The following is a 22276-nucleotide window of genomic DNA, read 5'->3' on the forward strand; positions in this document are numbered from 1 at the left end:
AACGTGATACAGGGCTTAGAGATGGTAAACATAAAGCTAAATGGCAAGTATAGTAAGAAGACTAAGAGATCTGGATTACAGTTTCAGTTTGGCCACTAAACTAGCAATATAATCTTGGGAAAGTCGTGACCTCTCTAAATTCCAGTTACCATATCTGTAAAATGAGGAGATTAGACATGAACTTTTACGGCCCCTTCGAAGCTCAGTGATCCTAAGATTGGCATCATCAATCTACACAGAAAAAAATCAACCAGAGAGATTCCACAGGAAGCCAATGAGGAGACTCATCTCCAGTGAGGAGAATTAAGTTTTTAAAATTGTAATGTAATTCTTAGAGATAAGCTAGTGTTTGGGCAGTCTGGTAAAGCCTGTGGATCACTTCTCAAACCATGTTTTTAAATCACAACATAAAATACGTAAGATTACAAAGGAAACGAATTACACTAAAATACAGTTACTGAAATATTTTAAAAGTTTACAGGTTCAAGGTTAAGAATCCCTGCTTCTGTAAAACCTGATTTTTTTTTCAAATAGGAAAACTAAGACTCAGAAAAGTTAAATGACTTGTTGGAGAAAAAAAACAATACTGAGCTTCTTCATGGTAGAGTAAGGGCTGAAGTCTTGCTAATTTTTTTTTCTTTCTAATGTTTTTTGATATTTTAAAAAAAACATACATGGTTTCTTTGATATCTCCCTGTAGAAATATCCGATTTTCTCATTTCAGTGGTCTTTCTATCACAAATAAGCTGATCCATATTCTCCCATCTCCATGGGAACCAATCTTTCTAAACATCTATTTCAATACCCTGATCTCAAAAAGTCACACTCTGCTCCCCCAAGGCCAAAGTGTTTGCTTCTGCAAAGAGGTAGTTAGGGGGTTAGAACAAAATCTTTCATAGGTCTGCCTGTGTCCAAAGAGATTTACTCCCAAGAGTTACCGGAAAGACCTAGTAACAACAGATTTCACCCATAGATGTAGTCCTGCTTTTTACATGGCATGGATCCCAAGGTTACCTGTCCATGAGATGGTCTTGGATCAGATATCTCATATGAAGAACACATCTAGTTATCAATGAGATCTATCTGGTAAATTGTTTATAGAGGTCCAGTTAACACAACACTCAAGAACTGGTCTTCTATGACACAGTGACAACTGCCAAAGCATTGGATTGTGTTTTAGAGGTAACTAGATGGAGCTGTGGATAGAACACTAGGCCGAGAGTCAGGAAGACCTGAGTTCAAGTTCAGCCTCAGACACTGGCTAGCTGTGTGACCCTGGGCAAGTCAATGCATCTTTGCTTCAGTTTGCTCAACTGTAAAATATAAATAATAATAGCATCTACCTCCTGGAGTTGTTACGAGAATCAAATGAGATAGTAAGTGTAAATTGTATTAGCACAGTGCCTGGCATATAGTAGGTGCTCAATAAATGCTTGTTCCCTTCTTAGTATAAGAATTAGATATGGAGTCAGAAGACCTGGGCTCATTTCCTGGTTCTATTTCTTATTCTCTATGAAATCTCAGACAAATCATTTCCCTCACTGGTCTTTGTAATGAAGAATTTGAACTAAATCTCCAAGGCCCCTTTCTAAGTTTAAATCCTAATTATGATCCTGAGGCACTGCAAGATGAGTCAGTAAATGTAAAAAAAAAAAAAATTACACAATGTCCCTGAGCCTCAATTTCCTGATTCAAGAAAATCAATCAATAAATCACTAAGCATATATTAAATGTCTGCTACATGTCAGACTAGATGTTAAGTATACAAAGACATAATGTTGGAGTTGTCCTAGATTATTTCTAAGGTTTCTACCAATCCTACCACCCTATGAGTATGTATTCAGTATCATTTTAGCATGATTTATTTTTATTAGATCTTTACAATTTTCAATTAGTAAGTATTTTTAAAAATTTAATCTGTTCCTCCCACTAGCCCACCATATTGAGTACATTTAAAAAAAAAACAAAAATAAAAACAAAATAAATCTCTCAATACATAGTTGCCTTCTTCTACATCCATAAATTTAATTTTTCTTTTTCTTTTTTTAAAATAATAGTTTATTTTTCCCTCCAATTACATGTAAAAACAATGCTTGACATTTGAGGTTTTTTGTTTTTTTTAAGTTTTGAGTTCCAAATTCTAGCCTTCCCTCTCCCCTCCCTGAGACAGTAAGCAATCTGATATAGGTTATGCATGTGCAATCATGTAAAACATTTCCATATTAATCATTTTGTGAAAAAAAAGTCAACCAAAAAAAACTGAAACAAGGAAAGAAAGTTAAAAAAAAAAATTATGCTTCTGCATTCAGACTGCATTCAGACTCCACCAATTCTTTCTCTGGAGGCAGAAAGCATATTTCATCATGAGTCCTTTGGAATTGTCTTGGATCACTGTACTGCTGAGAAGAGCTAAGTCATCCACAGTCTGTCCACGAATTTATGCTGGCTATTTCTCATACTTCAGGGTATACAGTCTCCATTACCTCCTTAAATCCTTCAACACTTAAATCAAAGCCATCTCTCAAAAACTCCCATATTGCCCATATCTGAAAATGTACGTCTCTTTCTTCATTTTAAGTTCATCACCTCTGTCTGGAGGCAAGTGACATCTTTTACCCTTCTGGACTCCTTGCCTATCAATGCGTTGAGCACTATTTAATCAAATTATACACCCAAATTAACTACAAAGGACATAGGAAGGAAGATGTCACCTACGTCCAGAGAAAGAACTGATAGAGGAAAGTATGAATAGAATGATTTTACATACATACATATATATATATACACATATATATATTTGAGTCTAATGGTAGAGAAGGGAGGGGGAAGGAAAGGAAAAAAAAAGAAATTTACATAATAACTTTATTTTACATTTAAAAGGAAGACCAAGTTGTACATAATAGATTTGCAGTTTCATGTGCAATATTTTTTAAAAATTATACTATGTTATGGAAATGTTTGTTTTATTCCATAAATTAAAAATAAAATAAATTTTTAAATAAAAAATAAAAGAAATGTTAAAAAAAATTAAAATCTTTGAATGTTGGAGCTAGAAGGGCTCCGAGATCCTTATCTCCAAGGTCCTTACTTTACATTAGAGGAAACTGAATATTGGGGTGGTCATATGATTTGCCCAAACTCCTCCAGCTATAATACAGGACTAGAGCCCAGGTGTCCTAAAGCAATGTCCCCTCCTCTACCAGTGATGATGTGGTATCCTATTTATGGTATAGACATTAAGACATTTATTTAGTGCTTAATAAGTATATGGCACTGTACAGCAGAAAGCGCATAAGGATTAAACCTGGCAAGACCTCAGAATTGGTCAAGTGTTCATTTAAAGATGAGGAAATTGGGGACTAAAGCAATGTGCTCAGGGTTAAAAAAATAGCAAGAAAATGGGTGGGGGAGAGAGAGAATTTGAAACTCAAAATTTTAAAAAATAAACATTATATATAATCTAAATAAAATTGCTTCCTGTCTCAGGGAAGGACTAAGTGAGGGAGTGAGAGAGAAAACTTAAAACTCAAAATTTTAAAAAAAATTAATATTAAAAATTACCTTTCCATGTAACTGGGGGAAAAATAAAATATTTTTTAAAATTAAATTAAATTTAAATTATATGTTAAAAACATTCACATGCAATTGGGAAATATTTAATGAAATAAATAAATTTTTTCAAAAAGTAGCAAGACATAGGATACCTATGCACTTAGCATAGTATCTGGTCCCTAGAAGGCAGCAAGGTTGATACAGATGACAAAGTGCTAGGAAGACCAGAGTGCAAATCCAAACTTGGGTACTTACTCGCTGTGTGACTCAGGAAAGTTACTTAGCCTATTTGCCTCAACTGCAAAATGGGGATAATAATATCTGTTTCATAGGGTTGCTGTAAGGTTCAAATTAGATATCTGTAAAGCATTTACACTGTACTAAGTAGGCACTTAATAAATGTTTGTTCCCCTCCCTTCCCTAGGAAGTGCTTAATAAATGCTGGTTGACTTATCAGGAGCTGGAAAGGAACTCTTAAAATACCTAGTACAAAGCCTTCATGACAGATGGGAGTGCTGAGGCCCAGAAAGGTCAAGACTTGTTCAAGGTTAGATTAGTAATAAGTATCAGAGCCAGTATTTAGGTCCCGGTTCTGCCTCTGACTCCAAAATGAATGTTTGTTCCACTAACCATGAAGCCCAGGATGATTCTAAGCCAATCCCCTTTGGGGCACCATATTCCCTAACCATGCCAATCGATTAAGAGTTCACTGGATTGGCTCAGTAGGACTACATACAAAAAAAGCCTATTAGACAACAGAATGAGAATTCTTCTTAGAGTTTAGATCACGTCAGTCACAGACATCAGTCCACAGTTACATTTTGTTACAGTAGTTGGGTATGAGCAATTAGATGCCAAGGGAAATAAGAATGCATCCCCACGTTGGTGGATGGGCACTATAATTAGAATAGCTATGCAAATCATCACTGGCCCAGAGTCTGAAAGAAATCAAGTCAAACAAAAGCTTGTTTTAAAAAAGAAAAGGGAAAAGCCCCAATAAAGATTAAATATGTAGCTCTGAGGCTATACTCTTCCAAGCGCTCATTGCTGTGAGACATAGCCAGAAGTCCAGCAGTACTCCTGACCTTGTCATGCCTTCTTTCACGTCCATGAATTGGTGGAGGGTATGCAGGCCCCATACCTCCTCAAATCCTTCAAGACCTAAATCAAAGCCATCCCTCAATGAAATCTTCCCTGAACTATCTTCCCCTTCCTCCCCACAACACCCAGCTGAAATCCATCCATCTACCTCATCATACTTTATCTAGATCTCTATTTTTCTTATCACATTTTATCTTCTATCCTATCCTCTTTGTTAAATGATAAATTTCTCAAAAAAAAGATAATTTTCACTTCTGTATCTCAAGAGGCTAACACTATACCTTAAACATAATAAATACTTAAATATTCTTTGAAATGAATTTAGTCCTTATGATACAAATAAACATGAATAAAAATGATGACCTTTTTATACATGAATATTTTGAACCCATCTGAAAAAACTAGGATATCAGGTGGTAAAATCAGTTCAGAAAAGAAGTGTCATGTTCCTTGTTCTTGTAAACCATCCAGAAATCCTTCCATGGACCAGGTAAAGTCAGTGAGTCAATAAACCCTTATTAAGTGCTCACTGTGTGCCAGGCACTGTGCTACAGAAAGACAAAAGAGAGTCCCTGCTCTTAAGGAGCTCACCATCTAATAAGGATTCCAAGTAAAAGAACTAAAACCCCTGCCAAAGCAAGGAAAAGATTCATTTGCTCTAGACTGGCCATTCTTTTTGACTGGAGAAGAGAGTTTATAACATTTATAGTGGAGTAACACTTTTTGCCTTTCAGAGTACCCTTACTATTTTGCTGAAAGTACACAGCTAACCCAGGTCTCTACGTGAGTTAATGGGGTTTGAAAAGTATGTTAGTTTTAAAGATGGTAACTGGGCAAGACAGGGTCCTACCTCTTTCGAACTTCAACCGTTGGTAGAGCTGAAATTGATCCACTGATACCAAGCAGGCAATCTGAAACCAAAAACAGAAAGGTGAGATTTCCAGCACTGCATGGAATTGTGTTTGTTACTATGCTCTAAAGTTCTCTCCTTGATGAGTTTTCTGTACCACCTAAACACAAATCTTAATGCCTTTCATTGCTTTTATGTCCTCCTATACAAGTCATTCTTGCAGCTAGGTGGTGTATTGGATAGAGCTCTGGGCCTGGAGTCAGGAAGACTTGAATTCAAATCTGACCTCAGACACTTATTAGTTGTGTGACCATGGGCAACTCCCTTAAACTCTTGGTTGCCTCACTTTCTTTATCTGTAAAATGAGCTAGAGAAGGAAATGGCAAAACACACTAGTATCTTTGCCAAGAAAACCCCAAATGGAGTCATGAAGAATTGGACATAACTGAACAAACAAGTCATCCTCTGATAGAGGGCACTACAGAATCGCCAAGCCAGAAAGGACCAAGAAATCACCTAGTCCAATCTTCTTATTTCCCAAGTACGAAAATCCAGACCCAGAGAGAGGTTGATTACATGTCTAAGTTCACATGGGGAATTAATGACTGAGCCAGTACTTGACCCCAGTTCTCATGAAGTCCTCCATCCCATGTTCTGTTTACCACATTGCTAAGTGTATACTCCTTTGGAGCAAGAAATCTTGTTCTTTCAACATTTTCTAGATACAATGGTTTCCTGGCTTTTTAAAAGATTATGTACCTCACTTTTTAGATTACAAAGCAACTTACATCAATTAGATTAGAGATATTGGAGAAACTCTCCTACTGAAGAATTCTGATCAATTTTATGACCAACCATAGTGTGTGCTACTTTTCTCTTGACAAAGCAGTTATAGACTCCAGGTACAGAATGGGGCATACATTTTTGGACATAATTTGCTTAAATACACTTTTTTGTTAACAAGGAAAGTTTTTTGTTTTTGTTTTTGTTTTTTTATTTTGAATGAGGGGAAGAACAAGTGATGGTCATTCAATTCTTTCAGTCATGTTGAACTCTTTGGGAGCCCATTTAGGGTTTTCTTGGCAAAGACACTGGAGTGGCTTGCCATTTCCTTCTCCAGTTCATTTTGCAGATGAGAAAAATGAGACAAACAGGGTTCAATGACTTGCCCAGGGTCACACAGCTAGTAAGTGTCTGAGCCTGGGTATGATGAACCCAAGTCTTCCTGATTCCAGGCCTGGCTCTCTGTCCACTGCACCACCTAACCAAAGAGATAATAATAGGGATACAATAAAAAAAAAAAGAGGATTGTTGAAGCATTTTTTTTAAATATTCAGAAGAGAACAGGAAAAAGTTCAGAAAGACATAGACAAGCGAGAGAGCTTTGAAACTACAGTGTTGAACTTACATACCTTATTTCTTTTTAAAGGCAAACTTTTGTAATAGAGATGAAGAGTTTCACATACATTCTATTTTGTATATAGAACAAATTTGTATATGGAAATGTTCACATTTGTTTATGTTTATCAAATTCAGAATAACATTATATTTAAAAAATAAGAAAGAAATGTCCTAGTCTGATTAGAAAAAAAAAAAACCCTAGGTCTCCTGACCCCTTTCTTCACACACAGAGTCTGAGGTCTTGGCTATCACATAAAGTCATATGCTATATTAGCAAAAAATGAAATCCCAACTTGCAGCCTTCTTGTGGTAAAGTTGCCTTTTCCCTCTCAGATGAGGATGTGAGTTACAGTCTTTGCTTATAATAATTATTTCTATGTAGCCAAATATCTTTTAAGATTGCTGATGTTAATTGTACAATTGCCTTTCAAAGGTGCTCACTAGAATAGCTTCTTAGTCTTACAGTCTTGAAAAATAAGATTCCTCTGACATCAAGATTTAAATGTATCAGTGCTACTTAAAAGATTTATAATTTGAAAAAGAAGGATTTCATAACCAAACTCCAAAATAAGAGCAAGCCCATACAAGTTACATTCTTAGCTTAGTCAATAGAAATCTTCAAGCTTCCATTTTTTTATTTTATTTTTATATCCATAGATTGCTGCACTTTACTACAACTAATGATGAGACAAAAATGTACAGTAAAGGAGGTGTGGAAGAGGAAAAGAGGCATCTAGGTGTATTCTGAGTCAATGCAATAAAGAGTGACAAATGAAAGAATCTAGTCCTAAAGCAGGACCTAAATCAAATTGGCCATCTGGATAAAAAATTAAACTGTCAACTAGAGTGTATGAAGAACCAAAAAGCCCAAGCAATTCTGGATATCTCCTATTCCCAACAGAAAAAAAATTAAACCAGGAACAGAGTTTGGGAATAAAAGCTTTTACTTCTAAGCAATTTTATTTGGTTGAGAAATGCTCTGTGGGTATATATATGTATATGTGTACATGTATATATGTGTGGTTGTGTTTATGTATATATAGGTATGTTTACATACACACATGCATATGTACACTTGTTGCTATAGTTGTTGAATTCTACAAATAACAAAGAAAGTTTTTCAAAAGACTCATTGTAACAGATATTCCAAAGACTTAGATTGAGGTTTATATTTTTCATATGCTATATCTCCCCAAACTAAAATGTAGTGTTTAATGGTAGAACTTTAAAAAAAAAAAAGAAAACTTTTTAAAATTCCCTATAACTCTTAGTGTAGTGTCCCCACGAGGGTAGGTCCTTCAAATGTTTGATAATCATATAAAAGAGAAAGAAATGATAAAAAGAAGTATGTCTAGAATAATTTTACATACACACACACTTGTGTCTAATGGTAGCCATCTCTAAGGCAGGGGGAAGAAAGGAAAAAAAAATTTACATGACAACTTTATTCTATATTTAAAAATAAGAGCAACTTGTACATAACATTTGTTAAACTGTTGAGGAAATGCTTGTTTTATTCCGTAAATTAAAAATAAAATAGATTTTTTAAAAAGATAATGATATAAAAGAAGAAAGGTGGAGGACAAGAGAATAAGGCAGATTAAGGCAGTATAGGTGGTATAATGCATAGGGCATGGGACTTGGATTCAGAAAGACCTGATTTCAAACACTTACTAGCAATGTGACCCTGTGTAAGTCATTTAATAATCTCTTTGGGCCTCCATATCTTTGTCTATAAAACAATGGCCTCTAAGGTTATGCTCCTCTCTAAGTCTATAATCCCATGAGCCCATGGCCTGGTGACAAATGAAACTCTTGAGGGAGGAGTTGCTCCAAGTGATTATTAGAACTGTGCAGGAGCAGCACCCAGAAACTACACACTGCAGTGGTATCTGTTCGTGACATATAAGAGGTGCGTAATGAATGCTTTATGGGGCAGTTAGGTGGTGCAATGAATACAGTGCTGGGCTTGGAATCAGGAAGACTCATCTTTCTGAGTTCAAATCTGGCCTCACACACTTACTAGCTGTGTCACCTTGGACAAGTCACTTAACCCTGTCTGTCTTAGTTTCCTCATCTATAAAATTAGTGGGAGAAAGAAGTGGCAAACCACTCCAATATCCCTGCCAAGAAAACCCCAAATGAGGTCACAGAGAGTCAGACATAACAGAAAAATGACTGAATGAACAATGCATGCTTGCTGAATTCAAGAGAACATTTCCCAAGGCCCGCTTTCTTTCATTTCCTTTCACTTGCCAGGAAGCCAAGTTGCCTAATGGAAACAATGAGGGCTTGAGGGAAAAAGGAAAAAGGACAGAGAGAAGGTTGAACTTTGATTCACTGTGAAGTCTAAGGCAAAGCCATTTGACACTTGAACCTTCCTACTACATAGAATGGGAATAATATTACCAGGGTTTCACTGACCCCAAGGAATAAATGACCTAAAACCTGAAAAGTATTCTGTTAAATAATATCTGGGGAGCTTTGTCCTAATGATTTTTATACATTTCAAATAATACAAGAAGACTCCTAGCATAATTTCAATGTCACTTACTATTTTTATGTCACAAGAAAGACACATGATATGCATGGATGACAAGGGGAATAAAGTTACCAGGAAGAACAGAAAGAGGGAAATGCTAATGAGAGAATGACACTACCAAACTACAGAGCAATCGATGTGCCCTCAAGTCACAACAGTAGAAACAAATAATTATTACCAGAAATAGAAAGAAAACAGATAAACTCATTATGGAAGCCCATATTACTGGTGACCAAAGGCTGTAATCTCATGTAGCAACTAGCTCTACATTTTGTTTGGGTTCCCTCTTATCATCTTCAAGTTAGGAGGGGTAGATTCGGGAGGGATATTCTTTTATAATGACCTTGGGATAAGGGCCTGAGAGCCAAGATATATAGAGAATTAACATGAAGATGTAAAACCAAGAGTCATTTAAAGGTTGATAAGAATATTACCAAATAGTTCTCAAAGGAATAACTGCAAACTATTAACAACTGTATGAAAAATGTTTTCTCCATTACTAATAATAAAGGAGATGCAAATGAAAATAACTCTATCTCATACCTAAAAAACTGGCAAAGATGACAACAGATGTTTTTAATAATCTATGCTAGAGAGGCAGCAAGAAGACTAGTATTTTGATGAGCTGCAGATATATCAAACCATTCTGTAAAGAAGTCAGGAACTATACTTAACAAACATGATAAACTGACAAATCCTTCAACCTAGCACTGCTACCCACATATCCTAATGAGGCTGAGGGCAGCTAAGTGGGACAGTGCATAGAGTACCAGGCTTGGAGTCAGGGAAACTTATCTTCCTGAGTTCAAATCTGGCCTCAGACACTTACTAGCTGTGTGGCCCTGGGCAAGTCACTTAACCCTGAAGTAAATGGCAAACCACTCCAGTATCCTTGCCAAGAAAACCCCAAATGAGGTCATGAAGAGTCAGACACAACTGAGATGACTAAACCACAACAAGGAAATCAAAGACCAAGACAGAAAGGTCTCATCTATAACATAAGATTTATAGCAACCCTTCTTGCAGCATCAAAGAACTAGAAATAAAATACCATAGGTGCCCATTAACTGGGAAATAGCTAAGCAAATCATAGCACATGAAATATGCAATGGAATATTAACACATTGGTAGAACCAATAAATGTGAATTCTGAGAAACACATAAACACGTGAACTGATGCAAAGTGAAGCAATGGGCATCGGGGAAAATAGACACAATGAACAAAAAAGACTGTAAGAAAACTGAACAGTATGTAATTGTAATGACTAAATTTGGCCCTAAAGTTGAAAAAAATATACTATCCTCACCTCATTGCAGCAGTGGGGAACTATGAGTTTGGAATATTGCTATGTGCTGTCCAGTGTGCTTGATATGTAGGTTGGTCTTACTAAATTGTCTTTTTTTTTCTTTTTTTTAATCTTTATTACATTGGGGAGGAATAGATTTTATAAATGAATAAGATGTGAAAACAAAAAGGTATCAATAAAACTAGAAGGTATAGTGTACAAACTACACCTTAATAATGTGGTTTATTGAATTGTATTCTAGTAAAACAGCTTCTTATCTCCACCCAAATGAAGGCAGGCATTGAGGTATTCCTGACCAAAGACCAATTCTACCTATCATCTTCATCTTCACTTTCCCTTTCCATGAAACTGTTGTTTGTCCTTGTCCTTTGTTTTCAAAGAGGACAAATGACATCATGGGGTAATGTCTTGACTTGTCTGTGAATTGAATTTAAGTGAGGCAGGGTTGCACAAAGTCATCAGCCTCACTCTCTCTTCCCGAGTCAAAAGGCAAAATGGTGATGAAGAGTTCGATAGCTAAACATGATAGCTAGCATTTATATATATAAAGCACTTTATAAATATTGTCATTTTATCTCTTATTTCAAAGAATATTAAGATCTTTGAAGGCAGAGATTATTTCATTTTTGTCTGTCTCCCCAGGCCCTAGCACACTGCTTGGCCCATAGTAGGCACTCAATAAATATTTGCTGATTAAGTTATAAGAGATTCAAAAGAGGTTATTAAAAAAAAAATCCTGCCCTTGAGATGTTTCCAGTTTAGTTCCTGCCTAGGCCCAAACAGATAGAACATGGGGAAAACATAATACCTAGTCTTGGCCTTCAGTTGAACTTGTATGAGTTATAGTTAATTTCTGAAAAAAATGTTTTCTTTCATTTATGTGATCCTTAACAATTGCAGTCATGAAACTACATAATAGAAAGGTGGGCATGACTTAATTGACAGCATTGGTGGACTAGGAGAAAGGAAACCCTAAATTCTATTCTTGATTGCAGTCTTATATGGGGTTCTCTGTCAGTGACAAAGTTGGAAGAGCCATTCCAACAACATTGAGAGGATTAACTGGGAATAAAAACGGGCTTGCTCCAAAGTGCCAATTATTTTCAAGAGACATGGATTAGAAGTCCAAGTTCTACTAACAAAGCCCAGAAAGAAGAGGAAGCAATGGTAAACATGGGAATACAGGACCTGAATGCAATAAGAGACAGTTTTCTCTGCTGCTAAGGAAATTACAAATAGTTATAATCTTATCAGACCACACTCTATTAAAGATGGAAAAATATTCACAGTGGGAAGCTTCTGCTATTCTCTCCAAATGCCTCTCTGTTGACTCCAATGGACCTTAACTGAACGTTCACTCGCTTGACCGAAATCTGTGCTACTTTCCATTCAGCCTCTGATGCTGATGCTAACCTTCCTATTTTGGAGGATTTTCACTCTCCTGCTGGCCCAAGACTACCTGGACACCTTCTCTAAAGTATTCCCTTACAAACACTAAGACATATAAAAGGGTTCCTTGAGAGACAGATGGTTTCAGACACATAACAGGAGAACATCAGGGCTGAAATCTTTGGTATGTTCTAAACAGAGACTGTCCACAATTCATATCCATTAACTTCCAATACAAAATTCCTATAAAGAGTATTTGCATTCACTTGCCGGTCACTCCTAAAGCCCTCGAATTCTAGCTTCTGTTCCTACTACTATAATGAAGGAGGTCACTAATGACCTCCTTACTATTAAATGTTAAAGGCCTTTTGTCCCATCCTTAACCTTTTTGTAGTATTTGACATTATGGACCACTCCTTCCTACTTTGACCAATCCCCTTTTGTGGGCTTTTCATCTTTCTTCTGTTCCTTAAATGAGAGTCTCCCTCAAGGATCTGCTTTAGGCCCTCTTTGATCTACATTTTATCCTTTGGTGATCAGATTCACTCCTGTGGTTTCAATAACTACCTCTACATAGATGTCTCCCGAATCTCCATCCCCATCCCTAGACTCTCTCCAGACCTCAACCCCACATTTCTAGCTGCCTGCTGGATGTCTCCCAGATGATCTGCCAATAGCTCCAACTCATCATGGCCCCTATCCCAAACTTGCCTCTCCTTCTAATTTCTTTCCTTATTTTTCTGCTACCAGTCAAATGGGTCCAGAATCTTTGACCCCTCACTCTTCTTTACCCAGCATACCCAATTAATTGACCATGCCTGTTATTTTTACTTCTGCAATATCTACATCTCCTTCCTTTCCATAACCACTACAGTCAGCTTAGTTCAACATTTCAACACTTCTGTTCCCACCTAAGTTGTTATATAGCCTCCTGGCTTTAGCCTATCATTTCTCCAATCCCAAGATACCATTCTAAACACAAACATCATTTTTCTACTCAAAAACCTGAGGCTCTTTCTTATTACGTACCAAATAAGTATCAACTACTGAGCCTGGAATTCAAGACATTCCTAAACTTTCTTATCCAACCTTCTCTCATCCTACTCCTCTTCAAATATGCTATGTCACAGTCAGTCTGGAATACTGTTTTCTTCCTACCTTTCCAGTCTCGTTCCATGCTACTTTCCTTTACACACTCTAGCCAAACTTATCTGCTAGCTATTCCTCCCACGTATTATATTCCATTTCCTGTTTCCCTGTCTTGAAACAAATGGCCCCGAATGTCTGCATATATTTACTCCCTCTTGACCTCTGACTCTTGGAATCTCTAGCTTCATTTAAGCACTTCCAGGTGCCACCTCTTACCTAACACCTTATCTAATCCCCTCTAATTATTAGCACTTACTCTTTGGAAATTATTTTGTATTATTTATGTATGTGAACGCTGTACTACTTCAACAGAATGCATGTCAAATCAATAAGCATTTATTAAGCACCTACTATGTGCCAGGCACTATACTAAACACTGAGAATAAAAAGAGCAAAAAAACAGTCCCTCTCTTCAAGGAGCTCATAGTCTAATGGGGGAGACAACATACAAACAATTATAAATAAACAGGGTCAACTGAAGATGATCTCAGAGGGAAGACACTAAGATTAAAAGAACTGGGAAAGGCTTCTTACAGAAAATGGGACTTTATCTGGGACTTGAAGGAAGTCAAGAGCAGGAAAAGAGGAGGCATGAGGAATAGCCAATGAAAATTCCTAGAGCCCGAAGATGGAGTGTTGTGTATATTAAAAGAGGTCAGTGACATTGGATTAGATTTCATGGAGGAGAGTAAGATGTAAGAGAACTGGAAAGGCAGAAAAGAGCTATGTTATAAGGGGCTTTAAAAGCCAAACAGGTGATCTTATCTTAACAGATGATAATGGAGGTAAGGAGGAGCCACTGGAGTTTACTGAATAGGGGGGGTGACATGGTCAGGCTTGCAATTAAGGAGGATCAAGTTGACAGCTGAGTGAAAGGCTGACTGGAGTGGGGAGAGACTTGTAGCAGGTAGACCCACTAGCAGGCTACTGCAACAGTCCAGGCATGAGATGATGAGCGCTTGCCTTGGGGGGTGGGAGTGCCAGAAGGAAAAAGGGGTCACATACAAGATGTTACAAAGGCAGAAATGACAGGACTTAGCAACTGATTGAATATGGAGGATGAGAGACAGTGGGGAATGAAGGATAACACCTAGTTTTTGAGCCTGAGTGACTAGGAGGACGGTGGTCAAAAGAAATAGGGAAATTGGGAAGAAGGGAGAGTTTTGGAAATGTTGAATTTAATATGTCTACAGTATCCAGTTAGAAATGTCCAATAGACATTAGAGATGCAAGTTTGGAAGTCAGGAGGTGGATTAGGGCTAGACAAATAGATCTGAGAGTTATCTTCATAGAGGTGTAAATGCATGGGAGCTGATGAGACTATCAAACAAAGTAATAGAGAGAAGAGGGCCTCAGACAGGGCCTTTGGGGACACCCATGGTTAGGAGGTTAAAAGGGCAAAGACTATTTCCTTTTTGTCTTGATATTCCTAGAATTTAAAAAATGTCCTGGATAATTTAGATACTTGCAGTGTGGAAATAGCAGCTTTGACCCACTCCCTGAGCAAGGAATAATGACTAACCATAGATGTGTTAGTGATTCCAGTAGGCCTTCCTCTCATTCCTTCTCCTCTTACTCATGATGGCCCTAGCAGGGCACGGTAAGAATGTAGCAGTGCCTTCTGGATGGGGAGAAGTGGTGGTAAGCTGCTGGTTCCTCCTTTTCCTCTACCCTTGATGATCTCAAGCTAGCAATAAGAGAGGTTAAATTGCTCAGGCTGCACCGTGGCAGGGAACTATTCAAAAGGCCTTCCTGCTCAGCACCCAAATTTTCTACTGTCCAACCAAAAAGTTTAGCCTCATCCTAGAAAGTAAATGGTACTCAGTTTCCTCAATTATTATAACTACATAGCTTAAAATTAATCATAATCTTTTCCCCCCTAAGGTATAACTTCACATCAGGCACTTAGCTACAAGAAGATCAAAAAGAGAAAAGTGAGCCATATCTTCCATTATGAAAAAAAAACAAAACAAAACACAAAAAACCAACAACAAACACCAGGCTTGTGTGTTGGGTAGATTGAACATAAATTATGCTCAGATGCACATGCTAGAAAAGGACTAAAGATAGACACAAAAGGCCAAAGCTAGAGATGACAGTGATAGGAACAGTCCAGAAGTTCCTTCCTTACTTTGTCCTGCTCCTAAACAGGTTCTATCAGAATAAATTCCAATCAATCAATCAACATTTATTAAGTGCCTACAATGTGCTAAGCACTGTGCTAAGTGCCAGGGATACAAAAGAGGCAAAAGACAGTCCCTGACCTCAAGGAGTTTACAATCTAATAAGGGAGCCAATATGCAATACATGTATATATATATATAATATATATATATGCAATTATAAATATGTATATGTAAATCTATTATAAACTATATAATATATTATAAATTATATAATATAAATTATACATGTATAATATATAAATAAAAATACACACACAGAGCAAACTAAATACAAGATAGGAAATAATTGACAGAGGAGAGGTACTAGAATTAAGAGAGGTTGGGTAAGGTTTTCTGTAGAAGTCTTTCTCCCATGATCTGCCTTAAAATGAATAATGCCTTTTTCTATTGTTTCCCATTTAAATGGGGCAGCTAGATGGTGCAGTAGGTACAATGCTGGGCCTGGAGTCAGGAAGACCTGAGTTCAAGTTCAGCCTCAGATACTTATTAGCTGTGTGACCCTGGGCAAATCACTTAACCCTGTTTGCCTCAGTTTTCTCATCTGTAAAAATGAGCTGGAGAAGGAAATGGCACACCACTTACTTCAGTATCTTTGCCAGGAAAATTCCAAATGGGGTCACAAAGAGTTGGACACAACCGAAACAATTGAACAACAACAACTACCATGTGAAGTAGACATTGAACTCTTCTCCAAGTAGCTGCTTCAATAACTGAAAGACAAGTCTCAAAATCACAGCTGGACCCTCTCAGAGAGAGCAAGAGGGCACACACAGTCTGAGGCAGGAGGGAAGTAGGAGTATGGAGCCAAGCCAATGTGTAGGCTAGAGTTTCTTGGTAAAACCATTAAGAGGAAAGAGGATTAGTTCCCTGTTTTTTTGTATCCCATGGCAACTATTACAGAGAGAGAACTACTATATTTAAACACATAAAAAAAACCATTGCATTTTCAAAGAGAACATACAGAAGAGCTATAATATATTGTAATAGAAATACCAGCAGGACATTTCGGAACTTCCATTTATGATATGCTAATATCCTTCATCAGTCAGGCCCATAACAAAACCAATGAGTATGGTAATGGTCCATTAATGCACACCCTGGAGCCTCTCCCTGCTCACCCAATGGGAAATAGGTCTTACTGAATTTCTCCAGCTTAGAGAAAGATTATAGCTTTTCCTCATATCTTATTTTTGTAAATTCTGCTTTAAGGCCCATTAAGTATATCTTATGCAACCTTAAAGTAAACTTGCTTTATATAGGGACTGGATCAAACAGATTTTCTCTGGAACCTACAGTCTTAAAACACTGATATCTGGAAAGATCTAAAAATTCAGAAATATATTTTTACCTTCCTAGTCTGATTATGTGAATTTATGTAGCATGCAAAGGAGAGAGACTGTGAGAGTGAAAGAGAAAATTTTACAGAGCAAAGGAGGAAAATATTCTCTGTCATAGCTCTGTTCAACAAAGGCAGTTTTATATGGCTTATGTGTACATATTAATACAAATATCTGGCTATTCAACATATGGTTATAGGTCCCCTTCAGTGAGATGGATGGAGAGATTCTTAGGATGTGAGGATTGCATAATTTAAGATTAAATGAAGTTGATATCACAAATGGGCATATTTTTCACATCAGGATTAAAATCCCATCCTGAAATTACCTGGGAAAACTATAAAATTGGAGAATACTATATACTATATATATTGGAGAATAACTAGATCTCAGATTAGTGTGAATAATGAATCCCCTAAAGTGGTCACATTAATTGAATTTTTACTGTATGTTTCCATTGAGTTGGAACCAATTGCCATACTTTACATAATTATATCTTCAAATTGTACAAATATGATATGACCACTTCAGGAGATTGAATTCATTCTTCCTATTAACTGGGACACAGCTTTTACATGCTATAAAGCAGCGCCTTCTCAGAACAAATGCACACAAAGGTTATAATAATTTCCTTCCTTAATCAAACTTTAAACTTTATTATGATATCTCACAGACCAGGATATTTTCTCCGTTGCCTAAATGTTTTCTCACTCAGTTCCATTCTCTGCTTCTAATAACTCAGTATCAGACAGCCAGAGCTGCAAAGGACCCTAATTAGAAGCCATCTAATCCAACTCTCTCATTTTAGAGATGAGGGAACCTAGGCAAAGAGACTCAGAGGTAAGATTTGACCCTTACATCTCCTCTCATATAAGAGCCAGTGTACTCCTTCTACTATGCCGTACTGCCACCAAAGTTAGTCTGTTGAACCAAACTAAATAATTACTTTTTGATATTTTATTTCTATATAGACACACAAATACATGAATGTATGTGTGCATATATAATTTTCCATTTTTCAAAAAAACAAATTTAAAATAATTTCATTTATTCTCTAAAATCAGTTACCTCCAAGCCTCTGTTTACTCCTTTCATTCTCCCCTAAACTTCTCCCATGTGGTCTGTATAGCACAGAACAGAAATTTCCCATGGTGGGTAAAGCATACTCAAGTACAGGCTCATAAGAATTATTTCCTCTACTCCACGACCTCCCTGCTCATTTCTTTGATGTATGTTTATATGAGGCAGCTGGTATATACACATTTAGAGTTTAAATGTAATCTTGATCTTCCTGCTGGCCAATCATTCATTTATCGCGTTGTTCTGGCTTCCCTGCCTCTCCCCAGAGCACAGAAAGGGACCTTTAACCAATGACAATCTGTGTCATTGTGTCTCCTATAGAATGATTCCTTGTGTACTCTGATAGTTTTTAGATTCATTCTAGTTTAAGATTCATTATCCTGCAATTCACAATCAGTGTATTCAAGATTAAGATGTGATCTTAATCATAGACTACTGCAGCATTTTTTTTAAACTGTAGGTCGTGATCCCATATGGGTCACAAAAAAATTTGGCAACAGTAAAAGGTTTCTGAACAATCAAGGACTAAAAATTAATTAAAAATCAAACACTTAATGAATCCAAAGTGTTTCTGGCAGCACTTGCCCATGTTACACTGTGCAACTTCACTTCAGCCTTGGTTCTAGACACAAAGCATATTCACACTTCGCAGTGCGAATACCATCATGCCATGCAATGCCAACAAACGCTGCTGAAACTCAAAAAGGGGCAAAAAGGGGGTCCTGAATGAAAAAAGTTTAAGAAGCCCTGGACTAGACCAATTAATGACTAACCAAAAGCAAGTCACTGATAAAGGAGATGGGGTTGAAGAAAGGCAGAGCCCAAGAGAGAGCTATTAAAAACTGTATCAAAGAAGACTAGATTTAAAAAACCTGCACATCATTCCTCTATTCCAAACTGGTAGTGATCACATCCTTATCTGTAGTTATTGAAAATCATTTGTACTTTTTCTGGGGGGTCGGGGGGGATGAATTTAGAATCCCAAAAGTAATTTCATCAGCGTAAGGAACTAACGGTATAGAAACTCCTTCTACTAATGCTATAACCCGTGTCTTAGGCTTAGAGGACTGGGAAGTTAAAGAACTTGCCTAAAATAGTAAGTTTGAGAATCCTGTCTCATATATTTTCATGTGACTCTGGGCAAGTTACTTTACTTCTGTCTGCCTCAGTTTCCTAATCTGTAAAATGGGGATAAAATTATATACCTCCCAGGTTTGTGAGGATCAAGTGAGAGGTCTTTGTAGAGTGCTTTTACAAATCTTAAAAGTTATATAAATGTTAGTTATTATTATCATTATTATTAAGCAAAACTTTAACCCAGGTCCTTCCTGACTCTAGGGCCAGTCCTCTATCCACCAAGTCATGTGCCCTTAATTTATATTATCAAAGTTTGAATTTGGATTTTAGACATTTATATGCACATCCTATATCTCCTCATAGACTGTAAGCTCCTGGAGGTTAGAAGCCATGTCTCATCTTCATATGTTCCCTGGCACCTAGTGTTGGGGATGGTACAGAAGTGATTTTCCATTTTATTGAACGCTGAATGATTCTCACTCCTCTCCTATTCTCTCTGTAATCAATCATTTCCATTTGGATGACTACTTTTACTTCAATATTGTCTCAAGTTATGCTTAAGATGTGTTTTCTTTCTCTTTAAAAATAAGTTATCCCCAAACCAATTATTATTTAGCCTTCTAGAATTTAAACACATTTTTAAAAAGAGCCCTTACACTATGTTCACTTAGTAAATTTGACTAGCACTGACAGCAGTCTAGGTCAAATGTCAAACACCCCTGTGTGCCCCAACCAGATTAAAATGTAACTGGGAAATGTTAACAAAATAAATAGAAATATAACAGAGAGAATGTATTTTGTTATTTTCTACGTCAATACGGGGCAACAGGGATCTGTTCCTACTTGAGTTTGACACCACTGGCTTAGGGCATCTTTAGCAATGAAAATACCTTCACCAAGAAGGGTATGTGGAAGAAATGCCAATGATTAGATGGTAAGAGTCTGAATAATTCACTGATAGCCAGTGTTTTAATAAATATTTTTAAATAAATGTTTCTTTCTAGATTGCCTGGAAGGCAGGCTCACTGTTATGCAATTAGAGGTCAGAAAGCCCAAGTAAAGAATAACAGCATAGAAAGAGGGAATATTGCCCTTGTCTATCCATACCTCTGATTCCTGTAGGCTACCACGATTTAAGCACACCATGTCAGGGCAAGTGATGGGAGACCCACATCCTTCTCGAATTGCCAGCTGTGTGTATTGTTTCAGGCACTAGAAATGGACAGAAAAAAAAAAATCAAGCCACTGAAATAACGCATTCTAAGAGCACAGAAGTTGCTGACGAAAACCATCATTATAATCATCTCTGTTTCCTTACTTGGCAGTCCTGGGGATCAAATCCTCAGAAAACAAATGATTACAAGTATGAATACTAGAAATGACAACTTTGGATAGAATGCATAAAAGAGCAATTAATTATTCATAACTTCATCCTTAAGGTATTAAGTTTGTTCAAGGCCACTAGTAAAAGCTTTATATGCTAACACATCTTGTCCACATGCAGCCTAGGCTAAGTAAAGGAAGACCTCTCCTTTACTTTAATGGGAAAAAAGGAACAACAAAACTCTCTTCTGCACTTTAGTTAGGTGGCACAGTGAATAGAAAGCTAGGCCTGGAGTTAGGAAGACATGAGTTCAAATACAGTCTCAGACCCTTCCTAGCTGTTTGATCCTGGGCAAGACTCATAACCTTGGTTTGCCTCAGTTTCCTCAACTGTAAAAAAAAAAGGGATAATAATAGCACCTACCTCCCAAGTTTGTTGTGAGGATCAATTGGATTAATAATTATAAAGTGCTTAGCACAGTGCCTGGCACATAGTAAGTGTTATAAATGCTTATTTCACTTATACATATTCCTAATTCAGCTGTTTATCCAACAGCCCTCTCCATGCTTGGGTTGCCTAGAACCAGAACAAAGAACACTGCACTGCTCAGTGAAGGTTAGCCTTAAACAAAGGCAAAATTGGCAGTCATGTAAGTATTGTGATTTGAGAAGCATTGAAAACGGCACTTCAGGGGCAGCTAGTTGGTGCAGGGGATAGAGCACCTGCCCTGAAGTCAGGAGGACTTGAGTTCAAATGCGGCCTCAGACCAAACACTTAACACTTACTAGCTGTGTGACCCTGGGCAAGTCACTTACCCCCAATTGCCTTAAAAAAAAAAGGAAAGAAAGAAATAAACTTTAGGAAAAAAAAAGAAAAGGACACTTGGCCAAAAATCTCTCTTCCATCCACTTGACATAGGTAGCTGAAATTTACTCTTGGAGGTTCAATCCTTGAGACTGGAATACTGCCATCTCTTAAGACCATTCTTTTAATTTAATTCAAAGAACACTTATTAAGTGCCTACTACATTCAAATATCCCAGAGAAGATAACCCATGAATCTATAATCAATCATTAACACCTCAGATTAAATTGGTTTATAGAACTGCTTTCTTTCTTGACAGTTAACTGAAGATATGAAATTTTTTTGATATGAAAACTGTATTATTGAGATAAAGGTAAGAGCAGCATGAGGAAGAAGGTAGGGTAATTTTGAGGCATGGGACACTAGCTAAGACATGCCCAGGTAAGTTACCACACTGGGTAGCATGAGGGTACAGGTTGTCTGGGTGGTAGGGCACTATAACAGAGAAGGGAAAAAGAGTATGGGAGGATGCCAGTCATGTTGCAATTTTACCTAGGCTTAGCTTGGACCTCAGCTGTGTTGTTTAAATGGTAGAAGGGGGAACCTGATATTACAAAGACTACTAACTCTCCCCACCTTCCAACAAGTATCAAACAAGAAATTCAAGGAAGCAATTTAAACAAAAAAAAGTCAGCATTCCCAAAGTAGTTGCCTACTTTTGACCAACAAGTGTCTAAAACAAACCCACCATTTGATTATTTTTCCAAACAAGTAATGAAGAACCTAAGTCTTCATTATTTCAATGCATCTATAGATTTGATGAAGCAGCAAGACAGCACAGTGGATAGAGGGCTAGGCCTGGAGTTAGGAAGACTAATCTTCCTGAGTTCAAATCTTGCCTCAGACACTTACCTGCTGTCTGACCCTGGGCAAGTCACTTAACCCTTTTGCCTCAGTTTTCTCATCTATAAAATGAGCTGGAGAAGCAAACTACTCCATTATCTTTGCCCAGAAACTCCAAATGGGGTCACAAAGAGGCAAATGTGACTGAAAAAGACCGAACAACTACAGATTTGATAAGCATGGCTATCTTCTCTGCCAATGCAGATCACAATGTGGTCATCCATCTCAGTCTCTATAATTCTTGTCCATCTTGTCCCATAAAGGATTTACCCAA

General features: G+C 37.2%; 1 protein-coding gene across 1 annotated transcript in view; it reads right to left on the minus strand.

The window, feature by feature from the left end:
- The window catches only part of RNF144B (ring finger protein 144B), a 94992-nt gene that overhangs the window by 29055 nt on the left and 43661 nt on the right, over positions 1-22276 (minus strand). The window contains exons 3-4 of the mRNA XM_027874427.1: positions 20079-20183; positions 5504-5564 (exon numbers count right to left, since the gene is read on the minus strand). Coding sequence (XP_027730228.1) covers positions 5504-5564; positions 20079-20183 — 166 coding nt within the window. The remainder of the gene's footprint in view (positions 1-5503; positions 5565-20078; positions 20184-22276) is intronic.

Source organism: Vombatus ursinus, unplaced genomic scaffold, assembly GCF_900497805.2.
Source record: "Vombatus ursinus unplaced genomic scaffold, bare-nosed wombat genome assembly UNPS02000577.1, whole genome shotgun sequence".
NCBI classification, from domain to species: Eukaryota; Metazoa; Chordata; class Mammalia; order Diprotodontia; family Vombatidae; genus Vombatus; species Vombatus ursinus.